The 21,429-nt window shown below is 38.2% G+C and overlaps 1 protein-coding gene across 1 annotated transcript in view; it reads left to right on the forward strand.

Annotated features, from left to right (window-relative positions):
• Nucleotides 1–1,381: 1,381 nt before the first annotated feature.
• LOC138890455 (uncharacterized) overlaps nucleotides 1,382–21,429 on the forward strand; it is a 59,512-nt gene continuing 39,464 nt past the window's right edge. Inside the window, exon 1 of the mRNA XM_070173842.1 lies at nucleotides 1,382–1,703. Coding sequence (XP_070029943.1) covers nucleotides 1,382–1,703 — 322 coding nt within the window. The remainder of the gene's footprint in view (nucleotides 1,704–21,429) is intronic.

The raw sequence follows: 21,429 nt of genomic DNA on the forward strand, positions 1-21,429 counted from the left end.
GCCACGGTATCAGTAGAGAAAATTCCAGAAGGGAAGTGCGTTCCAACACCGAGGGTAGCTGCTGTAGCAGTCATGGTAGCCGTTGAAATGTTTAAAATGGTTTGTACCAGGCAAAGGTTTGGGTGCATCTCTGTAAGGTATCGTACGGCCGGTATCTCTCCCCAAAAACTTGGATACATTTTGTTTGGGGCTCAAGCCCACAGTTGCAGACATAAAAAGAGCCAGAAAGTTGAAACAGAGGGCATGGGTCCTCCCAAAGCCCATCCCACGTCTCTCCAGATCATTTGTTAGGCCTGGCACCAAGAAACGCCCATCAACAATAGTCCCCAGTTCTGTGGTTGGTCCTGATAAGGAGTTGCTTGACAGGTTTGAAAAATTATTCGACGAGGTAAACATGGTAGAAGCTGGAGAGGGTTCTAGTAAGGCGGATGTGCAATTTGTTGGGCCCAGTGCAAAGATTAACAACTAGGAAGCTACTCATCTCCCCACCAGGAAGGAGTTTTGGTAGTTTGCTTTGATTTTCTTTCAGTTTATCTGGATTATTCAGGGTTGTAATTCAGATTCTATGTTCCGTCCGTTTGGATGTATAAACCTTGTTATCTTTCAATTTCAATGAAATGCAATTTCCCTTTTCCTCATTCCTGACAGTTTTACTTTTGTTTTCTTTTCTTCCTTATACAGCTCTTTTTATGCTGGTTTCAATAACATGACATGCATGAGGAATCTTCGATCCAGTCTTAAAAGCCAATCTAGTTCTGAAATAGTAATTCAAGAAATAGAGTGTGATGATGAATCAGAATATGATGAGGATGAGGCATTTGAAGAGATTAGTAAAGAACTAAGCCATTTTGAAGAAAAACACAAGCCTAACCTGAGTGATACAAAAGCAATCAATTTAGGGGACTCAGATAATATCAGAGAAACTAAAATAAGTGTCCATCTTGAACCTCAACTCTGGGAAGAGATAATTAAAGCATTACTTGAGTACAAAGACAGCTTTGCATGGTCATATGACGACATGCCGGGTTTAAGCACTGACTTGGTGGTTCACAAATTGCCCATTGACCCGACATTTCCTCCTGTCAAGCAGAAGCTGAGGAAATTTATGACTGATATGAGTGTGAAGATTGAAGAAGAGGTCACTAAGCAGTTTGATGCAAAAGTTATTTGGGTCATTCGGTATCCCACCTAGTTAGCCAATGTAGTACCTGTGCCAAAGAAGGATAGAAAGACCAGGGTGTGTGTTGATTACCGTGATCTTAACAAAGCAAGTCCCAAGGACAACTTCCCACTGCCAAATATCCACATTCTAATTGACAATTGCGCCAAACATGAGCTTGGGTTTTTTGTGGACTGTTATGCGGGTTATCATTAGATCTTAATGGATGAGGAAGATGCGGAGAAGACGGCATTCATCACACCATGGGGAACATACTGCTACAGGGTCATGCCTTTCGGGTTAAAAAATACGGGGGCAACTTACATGAGGGCAATGACAACCATATTTCACGATATGATACACAAAGAGATCAAGGTTTATGTGGATGATATAATCATAAAGTCTATAAAGCAGTCTGATCACGTCAGAGATTTGAGAAAATTCTTCCAAAGGCTTCGCAGGTACAATCTTAAGCTCAATCCCGCAAAATGTGCATTCGGTGTGCCATCTGGAAAATTATTGGGATTCATAGTTAGCCGCCGAGGTATTTAATTGGACCCGTCAAAGATTAAAGCTATCCAAGAATTGCCAACTCCAAGGAACAAGACCGAGTTTATTAGGGAGGTTGAATTACATCAGCAGGTTTATTTCTCAGCTTGCGACAACTTCTGAGCCTATCTTCAAACTGTTAAAGAAAGATGTTGCGGTCAAGTGGACAGATGAGTGTCAAGAAGCATTTGATAAGATAAAAGGTTATTTGTCAAACCCACCCGTGTTGGTGCCACCAGAACCAGGGAGACCTTTGATTCTGTATTTGACGGTTTTGGACAATTCGTTTGGTTGTGTACTGGGTCAGCATGACATCACCGGCAGGAAAGAGTAGGCCATCTATTATCTCAGCAAGAAGTTCACATCTTACGAGGTTAAGTACACTCACCTTGAGAGGACATGTTGCGCCCTAACTTGGGTAGCACAGAAGTTGAAGCACTATTTGTCATCTTACACTACTTACCTCATCTCTCGTTTAGATCATTTAAAGTATATCTTTTAGAAGCCTATGCCCACAGGGAGGCTCGCAAAGTGGCAGATCTTGCTCACAGAATTTGACATTGTCTATGTGACCAGGACCGTGATGAAAGACCAGGCTTTGGCCGATCATCTGGCTGAGAACCCAGTGGATGAAAAATAAGAGCCTTAGAAGACTTACTTCCCTGACGAAGAGGTAATACATATTGATGAGTTGGAACAAGTTGGAGAGACAGGTTGGAAACTTTTCTTTGATGGAGCTGCTAACATAAAAGGCGTTGAGATAGGAGCTGTATTGATTTCTGAAACAGGATATCACTACCTTATTACGGCTCAGCTTCGTTTCTACTGTACTAATAACATGGCTGAATACGAGGCATGAATTTTGGTTTTGAGTTTAGCTGCAGACATGGGTGTCCAGGAAGTTTTGGTCTTGGGGGAGTCGGACCTTCTGGTGCATCAGATTCAAGGGGAATGGGAAACACGAGATCTAAACTCATACCGTACCGGCAATGTTTGCATGATCTTTGTCAACGATTTCGATCAGTAGAGTTCAGGCACATTCCAAGGATCCATAACGAAGTTGTTGATGCTTTGGCTATCTTAGCGTTAATGTTACATCATCCGGATAAGGCATATGTTGACCCGTTGCATATTCAGGTCCATGATCAGCATGCTTACTGTAATGTGGTAGAAGAAGAACTTGATAGAGAGCCTTGGTTTCATGATATCAAGGAATATATCAGGATGGGGGCGTATACGGTACAAGCCACAGGCGATCAAAAGAGAACAATTCGGCGGTTAGCGAGCAGATTTTTCTTCAGTGGAGGGGTTTTGTACAAAAGGACTCCGGATCTTGGATTGTTAAGAAGCATAGATGCTAGACAGGCCACAACTATCGTGACCGAAATACATTCTAGAGTCTGTGGACCGCATATGAATGGGTACGTGTTGGCAAAGAAAATCCTCCGAGCAGGTTATTATTGGCACACTATGGAGCGAAATTGTATCAGTTTCGTGTGCAAGTGTCATCAGTGCCATGCACGAAGATTTGATTCATTCTCCACCATCTGAATTGCACACAATGTCTGCACATGGCCTTTTGTTGCGTGGGGCATGGATGTCATTGGGCCAATTGAGCCATCAGCATCAAATGGGCACAGGTTCATTCTAGTGGTCATTGACTATTTCACCAAATGGGTAGAGGCTAAAACGTTCAAGTCCGTAACCAAGAAAGCGGTGGTTGATTTTGTGCACTCAAATATCGTTTGTCGGTTTGGGATACCAAAGGTGATCATTACAGACAATGGGGCTAATCTCAATAGTCATCTGATGAAAGAGGTATGTCAGCAATTCAAGATTACGCATCACAATTCCACCCCTTACCGCCCCAAGGCAAATGGAGCAATTGAGGCGGCCAACAAGAATATAAAGAAGATACTTCGGAAAATGGTGGAAGGTTCCAAGCAATGGCATGAGAAGCTGCCTTTTGCATTGCTGGGTTATCGCACTAGTGTTCGTACTTCAGTAGGGGCAACTCCTTATTTGTTGGTATATGGCACTAAGGCGGTGATACCTGCGGAAATTGATATCCCGTCCCTTCGGATTGTTGTTGAGGCCGAAATTGATGACGATGAGTGGATCAAAACTCTCTTAGAACAATTGAGTTTAATGGATGAGAAAAGATTAGCAGCAATGTGTCATGGCCAATTGTATCAACATAGAATGGCAAGAGCATATAATAAGAAGGTGCGTCCATGGAGGTTTGAAGTGGGTCAGTTAGTATTGAAACGTATCCTTCCTCATCAGGCTAAAGCAAGAGGCAAGTTCGCCCCAAACTGGCAGGGGCCGTTCATCGTGACGAGAGTGTTGTCCAATGGTGCTTTGTATTTAACAGATGTGGAAGGCAAATGTGTAGAAATGGCCATCAATTCTGATGCGGTCAAAAGATATTATGTATGATCTCTTCGGTTAAATTGTGTTTGTTTGTAATTGGCATATTTTGAAGATTGGAATAACGAAGGCATTTTGTTCTTCTATCTAAACACTTTATCCTTTGTTACCCCTTTGAGCCTTATTTATTTTCTTTCATACCCCTCTTTCGGAATCAATAGCAAAGATCAGAAACGCAAGCATGAAAGACAAGTAAAGGAAAAAAAAAGAAGAGAAGAAAAAGAAAAGAAAGAAAGAAAAAAACACAACAAAACAACAAAAGAGAAAAAGAAGAAAGAAAAGAAAAGAGGAAGAAAAGGAAAGAAAATCACAACAACAAAGTAATTCCTATGACATGACCTACATTCGACATGATTCCTTTAAGGGATACGTAGGCAGCCTCACGGTTCGGTCCCATCAAACAAAAATCCAAAAGTCCCCAAGCAAAGAAACTGGGGCAGAAGTTGTGGTTGTTGCAAGAAATTTGATTCCGAAAGTTGTAATTTTGAACACATTCGAATTGTTTCGAGCCTTTTGACACCCTTTCTTTCTAACCCTATCCAAAAGCCAACGCTATGATCCAAAGAAAGACCTTCTGATCAGTCTTCGAGAGATGCCAAGTCGAGCAAGTAGAGGTGATTCATATCAGGGGCAGCACTCTAGCCCAAGCAGGAAAATGAAAAAATGAGAGACTTTTGTTGGTGAAAACCCCCACGGGCACCATAAGGCGACGAGAGCTGAGAGAAATAAAAAATGAGAGAGTCTTATTGGTGAAAGCCCTCATGGGAACCGTAAGGCAAAAGTGAGTTGAGAGATGAACAAATGAGAGAGGCTTGTTGGTGAACACCCTTCAGGGCACCGCAGGCCGAACAAGGTCAAGGTTTTGGCAAAGAAGTCAGGTTATGGAATCTCCGGGGCAACAAAGTATGGCAACTGAGAATTGATTGGTTGGACAGATTGGGCCAATTAATCCGAAAGGCATGTCATGATCATTGGTACCAGCTGTTCCGCTCAGATAAGTCTCTTTCTTTTTCCTTTTTAGCAAGTCATCCAGTTTTGGACTTTCTTTATCCTTAACTCTCAGGGTCATTGCATTTTGTTTCTTTTGGGTTTCATTTCTGTAAGATGTTTCAATGTCAGTCTTGGTGAAGCAAAATAATAAAGGATTTCGAACCTCACTACCAACTTCCAAACATTGCAAAGCACAGTATGTCCAGAACATACCAAATATAGCGTGATATAGAGTGGGATAAAATGCCAGCAGCAGATCCATTGATGGAATGATTTAGTAATTTCATGGGAAATGCAGAGGCTCAGTAAAAGGGGTCAGAGGTGTAAAACAACGGTTCGGGTATAGAACAATTGGGTCATCCGAGGTCATGTGGGTTGAAAGATAGCCAGAAAGGCAAGAGGTTCAAAGCCAGTTCGGGGAAGCCAGTCAAAACAAAGCACGACAGCGGAGAGACTTTCAGCAAGAATGCCACAAACTAACCACCACATTTTAAACTGACAAGATTTTTCTTTGATTAAAACAGGGGCAGAAAGTTTTGATTGTTTCGGGAAAGTCCTCCATAAGGAAAGGCAAGCACCAGATAGGTTTGACCGTAAACTTTCAGGACCCTCCTAGAAAATGGGACCTAGTTTAAAATTCAAAACAATTATGAGTAGCATAATCTAGCATAAATATACCACAAAGGAATATAAGTTGGTTTCAAAGTTTGCAAGTTTGAGATAGGATTCAATTAGGAGTTGTCAGGACCCTCTTGAATAATGGGACCGAGCTTCAAAATTTCCATTGGATAACAAATTTAGCGTAAGTTCTGGTGTAGGGTAATATAATTTAGCCGTAAAATTGTCACTTTTAAGATGAAACTTGACTTTTGATTTTCAGGACCCTCCTGGATAATGGGGAGTAGTTTAAGACCCTTTTAGATAACAAGATTTAGGAGAAGTCACACCTTTAGAAGATATAACTTAGATTTAAATTTGTTGTTTAATTAAGAATTGTCAGGACCCCTCCTGGATAATGGGATCTAGATTTCAAATTCATAGAGATATTTGGTGACATGATTCAATTAACACTCATAGATGCGCCCAGCACCAAACTGGGGAAGGAAAATTTCTTTTGTTTTGTTTGTTTCGTTGTAATCAGGTTCAAAGGCCGCAGTTTCAGATGAACAGTTGAAGTTTTGGCAATCAGGCACCCACCTGGAGAGCAAGGGAATACGGTACAAGTTTTGGCAATCAGGCACCCACCTGGATAGAAAGGGAGTACAGTTCAAATGTTGTAATCAGGCGCCCACCTAGAGAGCAAGGGAATAAAGTTGAAGTTTTGACAATCAAGAGCCCACCTGGAGAGCATGGGAATACAATTCAAGTTCAGCAATCAGGCGCCCACCTGGAGAGCACGGGAATACAATTCAAGTTCAGCAGTCAGGCGCCTACATGGAGAACACGGGAATACATTTCAAGTTCAGCAATCAGGTGCCCACCTGGAGAGCACGGACATACATTTCAAGTTCAGCAGTCAGGCGCCCACCTGGAGAGCACAGGAATAGATTTCTTGTTCAGCAATTAGGTGCCCACCTGGAGAGCAAGGGAATACATTTCAAGTTCAGTAATCAGGCGCCCACCTGGAGAGCACGGGAATACATTTCAAGTTCAGCAATCAGGCACCCACCTGGAGAGCACGGGAATACATTTCAAGTTCAGTAGTCAGGCGCCCACCTGGAGATCACGGGAATACATTTCAAGTTCAGCAATCAGGCGCCCACTTGGAGAGCATGGGAATATAATTCAGGTTCAGCAGTCAGGCATCCACCTGGAGAAAGGGAAAACATCTCAGATTACAATTCAACTTGGCAACAATGGGATCTCACCGGGAGAGTACAAGTCAACAAGGCAATGAGAACCACAAGATCAAGTTTGAAGATGTAGATAGGATTTTTTGTAGTGCATAGATCATAGTCTAGTCTAATTTCCTTTTATTTTGACATGGTATAATTAGGGGTTCAGTAAGCAGTAGCAGCAGCAACAACAACAACAACAGTGAAATCACAACTTCATGGTAGTCCTAGCTACCAAACCTTCCCGAACTACACTGACCTGACCCCTTTATAGCCAAGGATATGTAGACAACCACAGAAGTAGGGTGCGGTCAATTCTTTCAAAAATGCTTCTCACAGAGTGTTCAAATGGACAAAAATCACTCGTATCCGCTCACTTTGTCTTTGCACGAAAACTCTTCGTGTTTCCGGGCAAAGAAGGGAAGCTGTGAGCACGTGATTTTTGTCCTATATGAATTACTCCCATAAATTCAAAACAAAATAATTTTTCCATTATTTACAAATTCGTGAATTTTTGGGGCATTTTCTGTCAATTATTTGCATTTGTTTGTGCGTGTTTATTTTTATTTAAATTAATGAAAAATACAAAAATATAGGTTGCATTTGCATTTAGGATTTAATTTTGCATTTTTAAGAATTAATTAGGGATTAGTTGTTTTATAAAATGGGAAAATAAAAAAAATAGTTTAATTTGCACTTTTAATCTTAATTTTGATTTTTGAATAGTTTTCTTTTAATTTGATTTTGTTGTTAATTGTGATAATTATTATTTAGGTTTAATTAGTGTTTTTTAGTTAATTAGGTTCTAGGAATTAATTCAGATTTTAATTTAATTTTGGGGTAAAAAGGAAAAGAATTTTTGGAAAATTTATTTGAAATATGAGTTAAAAGAAGAGGAGAGTTAGTTTGGGCCTAGTGTAATTAGGACATCCCAGCACATATCTAAAATCCCCTGATACCCGTCCCCAAAACCCGGACTAATTCTGCCCTTACCCGACCTAATTGCCTCACTCAAAACGACACTATTTCGTTCATTTTGATCTGGACCATTGATCTCAGCTGATCTAATAGTCCGGAACTGATTTTACTTTAGTACTTAAATGTCGGAAACGCATTCCCCCCCTCAAAACCCCTTCAGTCTCTTCGTCTCCAACCAAACCCTAGAGACGCCGCCCTAGTGTTTACCGCTGGTTGTTGGTGGCGCCGTTCCCAAATCGCTCCATCTTTACACCACATAACCACCATGACCCCCTTGTTCCAAATCCTCACTCCGGTTCCTTTGAATCTTGCTAGAACGTCTCAAATTTTAAATCCGAGTTCGAGCCCTAAAAGTTCAAAACCAGTTCCTGTCGAATCTGGTGGCATGCATCGACTCGAGACTTTGTTTTCCACGATTAGGAGGCTGATGCACTACAAAACTGATGTTGTTCGTCTGTTCTTGACAGAGAACAAGTGAGTAGCATCAGTTTCGTGTGAATCAGGATATCAAGTGTAATTTTGAGTTTAATCGGTGAGTTTTTATTCATCTTTGTGTCCATTTTTGGTTTTATTTCACCTTTTGTCCTTATTCTTTTCTTTTCCTGTTTCTTTGGTTGAAAACTTGACCAATTTTTCGAGTTTGAAATGTTTTCTGTTCGATTGTTCCCTCTATCTCTTTTTCAAATCGTAAAAAACTTATTCTCCGATTTCCTTGGCCTGTTGAGTTTTGTTAATGCCATAGTTAAATCTCTGATCTTCCCTTTTGGTTTTAGTCTCATTAGTTTAATTTAATTAATTTTTTTCCCTGCCTATTTATGTTATTAATCAGTCATGTAGTTAAAATTTTAGTCTTCAAATCATGTAATTGTTTGTTTTCTCCTGCCCTTGGTAAAATCACAGAAGCTAGTTTGGATCAGTGGTTGTTTGGGCTTTGGGTCATTTCTGACCCATTTGCAAGAGAAGCCCGTTCAGTTGGGTTTAATTTACTGGGTCGAGTTGACCCATAAGCTAAGCTAGAGTAATAACAGGGTGCCTAAGGGGTAATTTGGGAATTTGGTTTAGGGAATATATCTGTTACTGATTTAGGAAGCTTTTGGGAAGGTGCCTTTAGGACTAAGGCGAAAATCTGATTCTAAAATTAAGGGTATGTGAGCAAAAATGAGAATTCAAAAAGGTTTTAAGTGAAAAACTTATTTCTTTATGCTTCCCAAAACACTTGCCTATAAAGGCATCCTTTCTTCATTAGCAAGACGGGATCAGATTTGGAGAAATCATAATGGCTAAAGAAAAATACAAAACATTGATAAAGTCTGAAAAATTAGGAGAAAAATACAAAAAGAGCACCAACATCACTGTTTCATTAAGGCTGAATGTGTTTTCTTTAAAAGATTGAAGTGATTTTGACTCTTTTCTGGGATTAAAATGGTCTAAACGAGCTGAAATTGTTGTTGTTGATCTGCTGAACCTCTTCCTCTTCTATTGCTGATTTCTCACTGTTTCTTTGTTCTAATTTCACCATGTATTCCATGGATCTCTTATATCTGCGAAGTGTAACATGAGAAGCTCTTGTAATTGATATGCAATTCAAGATTTTGATGTCTAATGAATGATAATTCATGTTGTAGTAGGATTTAGTTTCCTTTAGACATGTTCATGTATTTAGTTATGAATTTGTTTGAGTTTAGTTGGTAAATCTGGACAGAAACTGCAAGTATGGTGTTGGTGTTTAATGGTTTGAGTTCTTGCTCTTATATGGACTAATTTGGCGCTTTAGCTTAAAAGTTCAGATGAATGCATAAGGACTGTGAGCAAAATGAATAAAGACTGCACGACATCACCCATCGTGCTTTTACTCTCAGCCTCACCATGAAATAATAATAATGGCACGACATCACTGTGAGCACGTGATTTTTTCCATATATGAATTACTCCCATAAATTTAAAACGAAATAATGTTTCCATTATTTACAAATTCGTGGATTTTTTGGGCATTATCTATCAATTGTTTGCATTTATTTGTGCGTGTTAATTTTTATTTAAATTAATAAAAAATACAAACAATATAGGTTGCATTTTCATTTAGGATTTAACTTTGCATTTTTAAGAATTAATTAGGGATTAGTTGTTTTATAAAATGGGAAAATCACAAAAAATAGTTTAATTTGCACTTTTAATCTTAATTTTGATTTTTGAATAGTTTTCTTAAAATTTGATTTTGTTGTTAATTGTGATAATTATTATTTAGGTTTAATTAGTGTTTTTTTAGTTAATTAGGTTCTACGAATTAATTTACATTTTAATTTAATTTTGAAAAAAAAAAGAATTTTTGGAAAATTTATATGAAATAGGCGCTAAAAGAAGAGGAGAGTTAGTTTGGGCCTAGTGTAATTAGGACATCCCAGCCCAGATGTAAAATCCCCTGATACTCGTCCCCAAAACCCGGCCAAATTCTGCCCTTACCCGACCCAATCACCTCACTCAAAACGACACTGTTTCGTTCATTTTGATCTGGACCGTTAATATCAGTTGATCAAAAGGTCCGGAACTGATTTTAATTTAGTACTTAAATGTTAGAAACCCATTCCCCCCCCAGAACCCCTTCAGTCTCTTCGTCTACAACCAAACCCTAGAGACGCCGCCCTAGTGTCCACCGCTCGTTGCTGGCGGCGCCGTTCCCAAATCACCCTATCTTTACACCACATAACAACCATGACCCCCTTGTTCCAAATCCCCACTCTTCTTCCCTCAAATCTTGCTAGAACGTCTCGAATTTTAGATCCGAGTTCGAGCCCTAAAAATTCAAAACCAATTCCTGCCGAATCTGGTGGCATGCATCGACTCAAGCCTTTGTTTTCCACGATTAGGAGGCTGATGCACTACAAAACTGATGTTGTTCGTATGTTCTTGACAGAGAACAAGTGAGTAGCATCTGTTTCGTGTGAATCAGGATATCATGTGTAATTTCGAGTTTAATCGATGAGTTTCTATTCATCTCTGTGTCCATTTTTGGTTTTATTTCACCTTTTGTCCTTCTTCTTTTCTTCTCCTGTTTCTTTGGTTGAAAACTTGACCACTTTTTCGAATTTGAAATGTTTTCTGTTCGATTGTTCCCTCTATCTCTTTTTCAAATCGTAAAAAACTTGTTCTCCGATTTTCTTGGCCTGTTGAGTTTTGTTAATGTCATAGTTAAATCTCTGATCTTCCCTTTTGGTTTAAGACTCATTAGTTTAATTTAATTAGTTTCGTTCCCTGCCTATTTGTGTTATTAATCAGTCATGTAGTTAAATCTTTAGTCTTCAAATCATGTAAATGTTTGTTTTCTCCTGCTCTTGGTAAAATTACAGAAGCTAGTTTGGATAAGTGGTTGTTTGGGCTTTGGGTCATTTCTGACCCATTTTCAAGAGAAACCCGTTCAGTTGGGTTTAATTTACTGCGTCGACTTGACCCATGAGGTAAGCTAGAGTAATAACAGGGTGTCTAAGGGGTAATTTGGGAATTTGGTTTAGGGAATATATCTGTAACTGATTTAGGCAGCTTTTGGGAAGGTGCCTTTAGGACTAAGGTGAAAATTTGATTCTAAAATTAAGGGTATGTGAGCAAAAATGAGAACCCAAAAAGGTTTTAAGTGAAAAACTGATTTCTTTATGCTGCCCAAAACACTTGCCTATAAAGGCATCCTTTCTTCATTAGCAAGAAGGGATCAGATTTGGAGAAATCAGAACGGCTAAAGAAAAATACAAAACATTGATAAAGTCTGAAAAATTAGGAGAAAAATACAAAAAGAGCACCAACATCACTATTTCATTGAGGCTGAATGTGTTTTCTTTAAAAGATTGAAGTGATTTCGACTCTTTTCTGGGATTAAAATGGTCTAAACGAGTTGAAATTGCTGTTGTTGATATGCTGAACCTCTTCCTCTTCTGTTGCTGATTTCTCACTGTTTCTTTGTTCTAATTTCACCATGTATTCCATGGATCTCTTATATCGGCGAAGTGTAACATGAGAAGCTCTTGTAATTGATATGCAATTCATGATTTTGATGTCTAATGAATGATAATTCATGTTGTAGTTGGTTTTAGTTTCCTTTAGACATGTTCATGCATTTAGTTATGAATTTGTTTGAGTTTAGTTGGTAAATCTGGACAGAAACTTCAAGTATGGTGTTGGTGTTAAATGGTTTGAGTTCTTGCTCTTATATGGACTAATTAGGCGTTTTAGCTTAAAAGTTCAGATGAATGCATAAGGACTGTGAGCAAAATGAATAAAGACTGCACGACATAACCCATCGTGCTTTTACTCTCAGCCTCACCATGAAATAATAATAATGGCACGACATCACTGTGAGCACGTGATTTTTTCCATATATGAATTACTCCCATAAATTCAAAATGAAATAATGTTTCCATTAGGTTGCATTTGCATTTAGGATTTAACTTTGCATTTTTAAGAATTAATTAGGGATTAGTTGTTTTATAAAATGCAAAAATCACAAAAAATAGTTTAATTTGCACTTTTAATCTTAATCTTGATTTTTGAATAGTTTTATTTTAATTTGATTTTGTTGTTAATTGTGATAATTATTATTTATATTTAATTAGTGTTTTTTTTAGTTAATTAGGTTCTAGGAATTAATTTACATTTTAATTTAATTTTGGAAAAAAAGGAAAAGAATTTTTGGAAAATTTATTTGAAATAGGCGTTAAAAGAAAAGGAAAGTTAGTTTGGGCCTAGTGTAATTAGGACATCCCAGCCTTCTAAAATCCCCTGATACCCGGCCCCAAAACCCGACCCAATTCTGCCTTACCCGACCCAATCGCCTCACTCAAAACGACATCGTTTCATTCATTTTGATCTGGATCGTTAATCTCAGTTGATCAAACGGTCCGGAACTGATTATACTTTAGTACTTAAATGTCGGAAACCCATTCCCCCCCCCCCTCAGAACCCCTTCAATCTCTTCGTCTCCAACCAAACCCTAGAGACGCTGCCCTAGTGTCCACCGCTGGTTGCTGGCGGCGCTGTTCCCAAATCTCCCTATCTTTACACCACATAACCACCATGACCCCCTTGTTCCAAATCCCCACTCCACTTCCCTCAAATCTTGCTAGAACGTCTCGAATTTTAGATCCGAGTTCGAGCCCTAAAAGTTTAAAACCAATTCCTGTCGAATATGGTGGCATGCATCGACTCAAGCCTTTGTTTTCCACGATTAGGAGGCTGATGCACTACAAAACTGATGTTGTTCGTCTGTTCTTGACAAAGAACAAATGAGTAGCATCAGTTTCGTGTGAATCAGGATATCAAGTGTAATTTCGAGTTTAATCGGTGAGTTTCTATTCATCTCTGTGTCCATTTTTGGTTTTATTACACCTTTTGTCTTTCTTCTTTTCTTCTCCTGTTTCTTTGGTTGAAAACTTGACCAATTTTTCGAGTTTGAAATGTTTTCTGTTCGATTGTTCCCTCTATCTCTTTTTCAAATCGTAAAAAACTTGTTCTCCGATTTTCTTGGCCTGTTGAGTTTTGTTAATGTCATAGTTAAATCTCTAATCTTCTCTTTTGGTTGTAGTTGGTTTTAGTTTCCTTTAGACATGTTCATGCATTTAGTTATAAATTTGTTTGAGTTTAGTTGGTAAATCTGGACAGAAACTGCAAGTATGATGTTGGTATTAAATGGTTTGAGTTCTTGCCCTTATATGGACTAATTAGGCGTTTTAGCTTAAAAGTTCAGATGAATGCATAAGGACTGTGAGCAAAATGAATAAAGACTGCACAACATCACCCATCGTGCTTTTACTCCCAGCCTCACCATGAAATAATAATAATGGCACGACATCACTGTGAGCACTGATTTTTTCCATATATGAATTACTCCCATAAATACATTTTTGTGTTGCTTTAACATGCAAATCTGTGCCTCCATTATAACTTGGGGAATTGATTGTCAATGTGAATTTAATTGCATGGAGTCACTATATCATATTCTGTTGAGTTGTTGGTAACATAATGGTTTAAATCAAATAATTATTGTTATGAACCAATAGGTCATCTAGAGTTTTAACCTTAATTCTGTGTTTCAAAATAGCAAATAGCTCCTTTTTTCCTTCCTCAATTTGCGTGGGCGTCCGTGTTGTTTTTCAAAAAGCTTTTATGTGAAAAATTGATCAAAATATAAATTCACGCCTTGAAAATCTATTTGAGTTGACTTCAGTCAACGTTTTGAGAAAACAAATCTGGCGTGTCCCGTACCATGATTTGGGACTTGGGCATATGCTCGGAATCAAATTCGGAGGTCCCTAACTCGAGTTATCGTATTTTGTCGAAATTTGAAGTTTAAAGGTTTAAAGAACTAAAAGATTTGACCAAAGTTTGAGTTTATTGATACTGGGTTCAGATTTTAGTTCCGGAGCTTGGTATAGGTTCATTACTATATTTATGACATGTCTGCAAAGTTTGGTGCAAAACAGAGTTGAATTGATGTGATTCGGACGTCCGGTTGTTAAAATAGAAATTATTAAGTTTCATTGAAAATTTCATTTGATTTGGTGTCTGATTCGTAGTTCTAGGTGTTATTTTTGTATTTTAATCGCAAGAGCGAGTTCGTATGATGTTGTTGGAGTTGTGTGAATGTTTGGTTTGGAGTCCCGAGGACTCGGGTGAGTTTCGGATAGGCTACGAAGTGATTTTGGACTTAAAAGCATAGTTGGTGAAGTCTGGTTCTGGTGCAGCCTCTGATCTCATAACTACGAGTTCCATCTTCGCATTTGCAAACTGTTAAGGTTCCTGTTAGGTTCACATTGGGAATTTATTGTTCGCATTTGCCAAGTAGTACGGGGGGGGGGGGGGTGGTTCACAATTTCGATCAAAGGGTCACAATTGCAGAAGTCCCAAGTTTGCAATTGCGAACAAAACCATCGCATTTGCGATGGTAGCGGAGATGGGGGACCTTCGCAATTGGGAAGGGTTTCTCGCATTTGCGAGGTTCGCAGTTACAAACCCTAGGTCGCAATTGCGACATTTACGCCTGGACTTAAGAAGGGAAAAACGGGATTTTAGCTTATTCTTTAAAATTTTCAACTCTAAAAACCTTAGAGGCAATTTTTCTGGAGCTCTTCTTCCCCAATTCATTGGTAAGTGATTCTAACATACTTTCTTTCAATTACCCATTACATTTCATAAGATTTTAACCTTAAATCTAAGATTTTCACGGTATAAATTGGGGGTTTGGGTAGAATTAGAAATTTTTGTAAAATTAGAATTTAGACCTCAATTTGAGGTCGGATTTTGAAACAAATCACATAACCGAGCTCGGGGGTGAATGGGTAATTGGGGTTTCATCCGAATTTCGGGTTTGGACCAAGCAGGCCTGGGAGTTGACTTTTTCAATAATGACTTATGTTAAACCTCTTTCATTCGTAGGTAGTTCCTAAGGATTATTTTGAATTGTTTGGTTAATAATTTGCTAGATTTGGTTGGTTCGGAGGCTTGTTCAAAAGGCAAAATCGTGGTTAAGCTTTGAGTCGATTTTGGAGTGAGGTAAGTGTCATGGTTAACCTTGACTTGAGGGATTAGAACTTCTTGCCTATTTGCTACGTGTTTAATTGTTTGGGTACAATGTATATGTGAGGTGACGAGTACTTATGCTTTGTTATTGGGTTAAAGCATGCAGGTGGGACTTGTTTTCTTATAATTTATTTGCTTTTTTGGAAGTTGTGGTATGGTATTTTGGAACCATTGTTGACGTAAGGTTTATTCTTTCTTATTCTACCTCCCAGATATTATATATTCATTGTTGTATGGTAAGGGAGAGTGTTAAAGTACTAAGGGTGCCGTACCGATTATTGTTTCATTTATTAATTAATACATAGTGAGGAAGAGAGTTAAAGCACGAAGGGTGATGTCGTGCTGTATTTATCATTTCATGGAGAGATTGAGAGTAAAAGCACGAAGGGTGATTGTCACACCTCCTTTTTAACTACACCCCCAGAAAGGGTATATAAGGGAGTTTTTCCAATTTAAGTGACAATCGAAACAGGATTATTTATTTATTAAATTCAGAGTCGCCACTTGGGATAATTGTGTGGTGTCCCAAGTCACCGGTTCAAATCCCGAATCGAGGAAAAGATTGACTCTGTATCACAGTTCGCTAACCAAAAATCTGGGTATGGAATTCTGTTAACCCGGGAGAAAGTGTCAGGCATTCCTGAGTTCCGTGGTTCTAGCACGGTCGCTCAATTGTTATAGTTGGCATAATTATCTGATTTAATACATGTTTTATCCTATGGTATATTTTAGCTTATTAACCACTTCTAATTAATTTTAGGAAGATTCAACGTTATCTAAAATACGTCTTAAACCACGCCACATGAAATGCACCCGCGGTCTACGACACATTTTATTTAACATTGTTGAGATTTGGATTTGGGTCACATGAAATGCGTACCTGAGTTTAGGAAAGTAAATTATTAAAATAATGCGCCTAAAGCAACTACGCATTTGCAACTTGGCGAGGACCACGGAAAATTCGCTAAATGGCCCGCCTCGGTTTCTAAGGATAAGAGTATTAATTAAACGAGGGCCATACAATTAAAGAATTTATTTGGCATGGCACGCCTCGATTCTAAATTTTAAAGGAAAATCCAAGGCTGAACTTTTGAGGGCCATGAATTGTGACTTGTCTAATAGCTCGCCTTAAATTAGCTAAAGGGCTTACCCATTAAATAAGGTCTAAGGAAATTATAATTATTTTTAGATTAAGCCGAATCTAAATTGTGAATCTAAAAGGGCTAAGGCGTGAGGTCTACTTCATTTTTGTTTCATAACTTGGGCCTGGCCTGACATGAGGACCAATGGCCCATTAAAACCATCAAGCTGCAAGGTTAAAGTTCCGCAACGAATCCCCTTAGAGCCCAAGCAGGAAGCCCAATTTAAATAAGGAACGCACAAGCTGGATACTAAGGGGTTCATGTATCGAACCTGTACAATTGCATAAAGCAATCAGAATTTTTAGAAAAAAAATGATGTCAAAGGGATTTAAATATCAACAGATCTGGAAACTTGACATTGAGAAGCCATAAAACTAAGCTAACAATTATCATACATCGAGATACTGATTGGAACTAAATGGACAACTACTCTAAGCCATTTTAAATTTAAACATTTCACATGATAATCATTGCAACGCAGCAAATTGACAATCACTAAAACATTAACTAAACAATTGTTGCACATTTTAAACATTCACACTCAAACCAATTGATTAAGTATCCTAGTTTCCACCTAAGTTCATTGTTATTTCACCCAAAACCTCAGCTCATGTGAAGAACCAACTAACCGGTAAATGCGATAAACAATTCACTACATAAATTCAAAACCCTTTGCCAACAATTCCAAAACTTCATGCAAGCAAACTATTGAGAGAATACTTAGCTAGAACAAGGTGACCCAAACCTCCAAGCATGTTCAACACTAACCCAACCAACTAATATACTCAAAGAAGTGTAAATGGCGTATGTAACTGCAGACCAAAACCCTTATACATTCATTTGAACTTTTAAGCTAAATCGCCTAATTAGTCCATATAAGAGCAAGAACTCAACCCATTTAACACCAACACCATACTTGCAGTTTCTGTCCAGATTTACCAACTAAACTCAAAAAAAATCATAACTAAATACATGAACATGTCTAAAGGAAACTAAAACCAACTACAACATGAATTATCATTCATTAGACATCAAAATCTTGAATTGCATATCAATTACAAGAGCTTCTCATGTTACACTTCGCAGATATAAGAGATCCATGGAATACCTGGTGAAATTAGAACAAAGAAACAGTGAGAAATCAACAACAGAAGAGGAAGAGGTTCAGCTGATCAACAACAGCAATTTCAGCTCGTTTAGACCATTTTAATCCCAGAAAAGAGTCAAAATCACTTCAATCTTTTAAAGAAAACACATTCAACCTCAATTAAACAGTGATGTTGGTGCTCTTTTTGTATTTTTCTCCTAATTTTTAAGACTTTATCAATATTTTTCATTAGCCGTTCTAGTTTCTCCAAATCTGATCCCTTCTTGCTAATGAAGAAAGGATGCCTTTATAGGCAAGTGTTTTGGGAAGCATAAAGAAATCAGTTTTTCACTTAAAACCTTTTTGAATTCTCATTTTTGCTCACATACCCTTAATTTTAGAATCAGATTTTCACCTTAGTCCTAAAGGCACCTTCCTAGAAGCTACCTAAATCAGTTACAGATATATTCCCTAAACCAAATTCCCAAATTACCCCTTAGGCACCCTGTTATTACTCTGGCTTACCTCATGGGTCAAGTCGACCCAGTAAATTAAACCCAACTGAACGGGCTTCTCTTGCAAATGGGTCAGAAATGACCCAAAGCCCAAACAACCACTGATCCAAACTAGCTTCTGTGATTTTACCAAGGGCAGGAGAAAACAAACATTTACATGATTTTAAGACTAAGATTTTAACTACATGACTGATTAATAACACAAATAGGCAGGGAACGAAACTAATTAAATTATACTAATGAGACTAAAACCAAAAAGGAAGATCAGAGATTTAACTATGACATTAACAAAACTCAACAGGCCAAGAAAATCGAAGAACAAGTTTTTTACGATTTGAAAAAGAGATAGAGGGAACAATCGAACAGAAAACATTTCAAACTCGAAAAAGTGGTCAAGTTTTCAACCAAAGAAACAGGAGAAGAAAAGAAGAAGGACAAAAGGTGAAATAAAACCAAAAATAGACACAGAGATGAATAGAAACTCACCGAATAAACTCGAAATTACACTTGATATCCTAATTCACACGAAACTGATGCTACTCACTTGTTCTCCGTCAAGAACAGACGAACAATATCAGTTTTGTAGTGCATCAGCCTCCAAATCGTGGAAAACAAAGGCTTGAGTCGATGCATGCCACCAGATTCGACAGGAATTGGTTTTGAACTTTTAGGGCTTGAACTCGGATCTAAAATTCGAGACGTTCTAGCAAGATTTGAGGGAAGTGGAGTGGGGATTTAGAACAAGGGGGTCATGGTGGTTATGTGGTGTAAAGATAGGGCGATTTAGGAACAGCGCCGCTAGCAACCAGCGGTGGACACTAGGGCGGCGTCTCTAGGGTTTGGTTGTAGACGAAGAGACTGAATGGGTTCTGAGGGGGGGAATGGATTTTTGACATTTAAGTACTAAAGTATTATCAGTTCCGGACCGTTTGATCAGCTGAGATTAACGGTCCAGATCAAAATGAATGAAACGGTGTCGTTTTGAGTGAGGCGATAGGGTCGGGTAAGGGCAAAATTGGGACGGGTTTTGGGGACGGGTATCAGGGGATTTTAGATCTGGGCTGGGATGTCCTAATTACACTAGGCCCAAACTAACTCTCCTTTTCTTTTAACGCCTATTTCAAATAAATTTTCCAAAAATTCTTTTCCTTTTTTTTCCAAAATTAAATTAAAATGTAAATTAATTCCTAGAACCTAATTAACTAAAAAACACTAATTAAACCTAAATAATAATTATCACAATTAACAACAAAAACAAATTAAAAGAAAACTATTCAAAAATCAAAATTAAGATTAAAAGTGCAAATTAAACTATTATTTGTGATTTTTCCATTTTATAAAACAACTAATCCCTAATTAATTCTTATAAATGCAAAGTTAAATCCTAAATGCAAATGCAACCTATATTTTTTGTATTTTTTTTCTTAATTTAAATAAAAATAAACACGCACAAAAAAATGCAAACAATTGACAGATAATGCCCCAAAAATCCACGAATTTGTAAATAATGGAAACATTATTTTGTATCACGTAGAATGCATGACTTACACAAGAAATTACAATCGTTCCAACATTAAGATAACAACGAATAACCAAACACAATCAAAATGCGGATGAATGATTGAAGGAAGAACAATGACCGTTCAAATCAACAAGTTGTTCCAACATGGAATGTATAATGAAAATCACAACCGAGGTACCGCCTCATATTCACATTTCACAATTTCAATCACAATCTTTCCTTATATCACCGCGTGAGCCTTACATTTAATTTTGAAGATCATTTTTCTCGAAATAGCTACATGTGTTTTAGCGCATCTTATCTCACCACGTGGCTTCAAGTAGTTCTCCTACTAGCATGTTTGTCACTACCCAAAATCAACCATCATGATGGAGCCTATCGAGGAACTAGGCCAGCCTCAATTCAACAACCCAACATAGTAAAAATAACTTTAAAATAATGACGGAAGCAGTTAACATTAAAAAACTCTTTTGAAAGCATAATAAATCCCAAAGAGTGATACAATCCAGCCGAAAAATAGGGTGTCATTGAGTACATGAGCGTCTATTTGGAATACAATCTACTACTGTGTCAAAAGGAAACAACTGAAAATACATCAAATGATAAAGAAGGAGAGTCAAGTCCTGCGAACGTTGTACAGCTACCTTGATAGTCTCCAAACTCTGGAGCCTCAATCAACAACTGCCGCCGTGAACAGAGTCGCCTGGATCTGTGCACAAGGTGCAGAGAGTAACGTGAGTACACCAACTCAGTAAATAACAAGTCCAAATTTTGGACTGAAAGGTAGTGACAAACTCAACCGCAACAGATATAATAGAAATACATGTGCAGAAATGTAGGCATGTTTTCAAGTTAAATAGATAGCTCAAAGCAATAAAGTAAATACAGATCTAACAGGGTAAGGTATATAACTCAACTATCTCTACATGCCAATGCACATACTGTATGAAATACACCAGATGTTCCCACTCTCAGTGCTCAATCACTCGGTACTATATATGGCCATCCGGCCTAGAAAAGATCCATCCCGAAACATAAACAACACTGACTATAAGTCACCCAGTACCGAGGAAAAGGGTAATCCAACCCTGTGAGAAGATCCATCTCCATGTATCAAGTACTTCGGACAAGATCCATGTCGAGGGAAATATCCATCCCTCAATAATATCATCTGCGCTCACTAGGGGTATGTTACAGAATCCGGAGGGGCTCCTACAGCCCAAGCTCTATCACAAATCAATATAACCGTTGCGGCATGCAGCCCGATCCCATAACTATCACTCATAATCAGGTTCTTTGCCTTACTTAGTCATCACTCTCTCCAGTCTTATCAACGGCTCACAATGTCATGAAACTCACCCGGAACAATGATATGATGAATCAATAAATAATTGAGACTGAGATATGATATAAAAATGTATGAACATGACTGAGTATGGAATATCAATGGAAATAGTGAGATGACAGCAAGAAACAACCACTAAGTGTCCCTACAATATCGGTATAAAGCCTAAACATGATATCTAGCATGATTTACAGCTCAATTACTTTATCACATGATGAAAACAAGGATATCAACAAGATAAAGTCACTAAACGGTGCCATGGAATCACCCAGGTCATAATTCTCATGGTGCACGCCCGCACGCCCATAACTTGGCAT

The sequence above is a fragment of the Nicotiana sylvestris genome, chromosome 4, assembly GCF_000393655.2.
Source record: "Nicotiana sylvestris chromosome 4, ASM39365v2, whole genome shotgun sequence".
Lineage (NCBI taxonomy): Eukaryota > Viridiplantae > Streptophyta > Magnoliopsida > Solanales > Solanaceae > Nicotiana > Nicotiana sylvestris.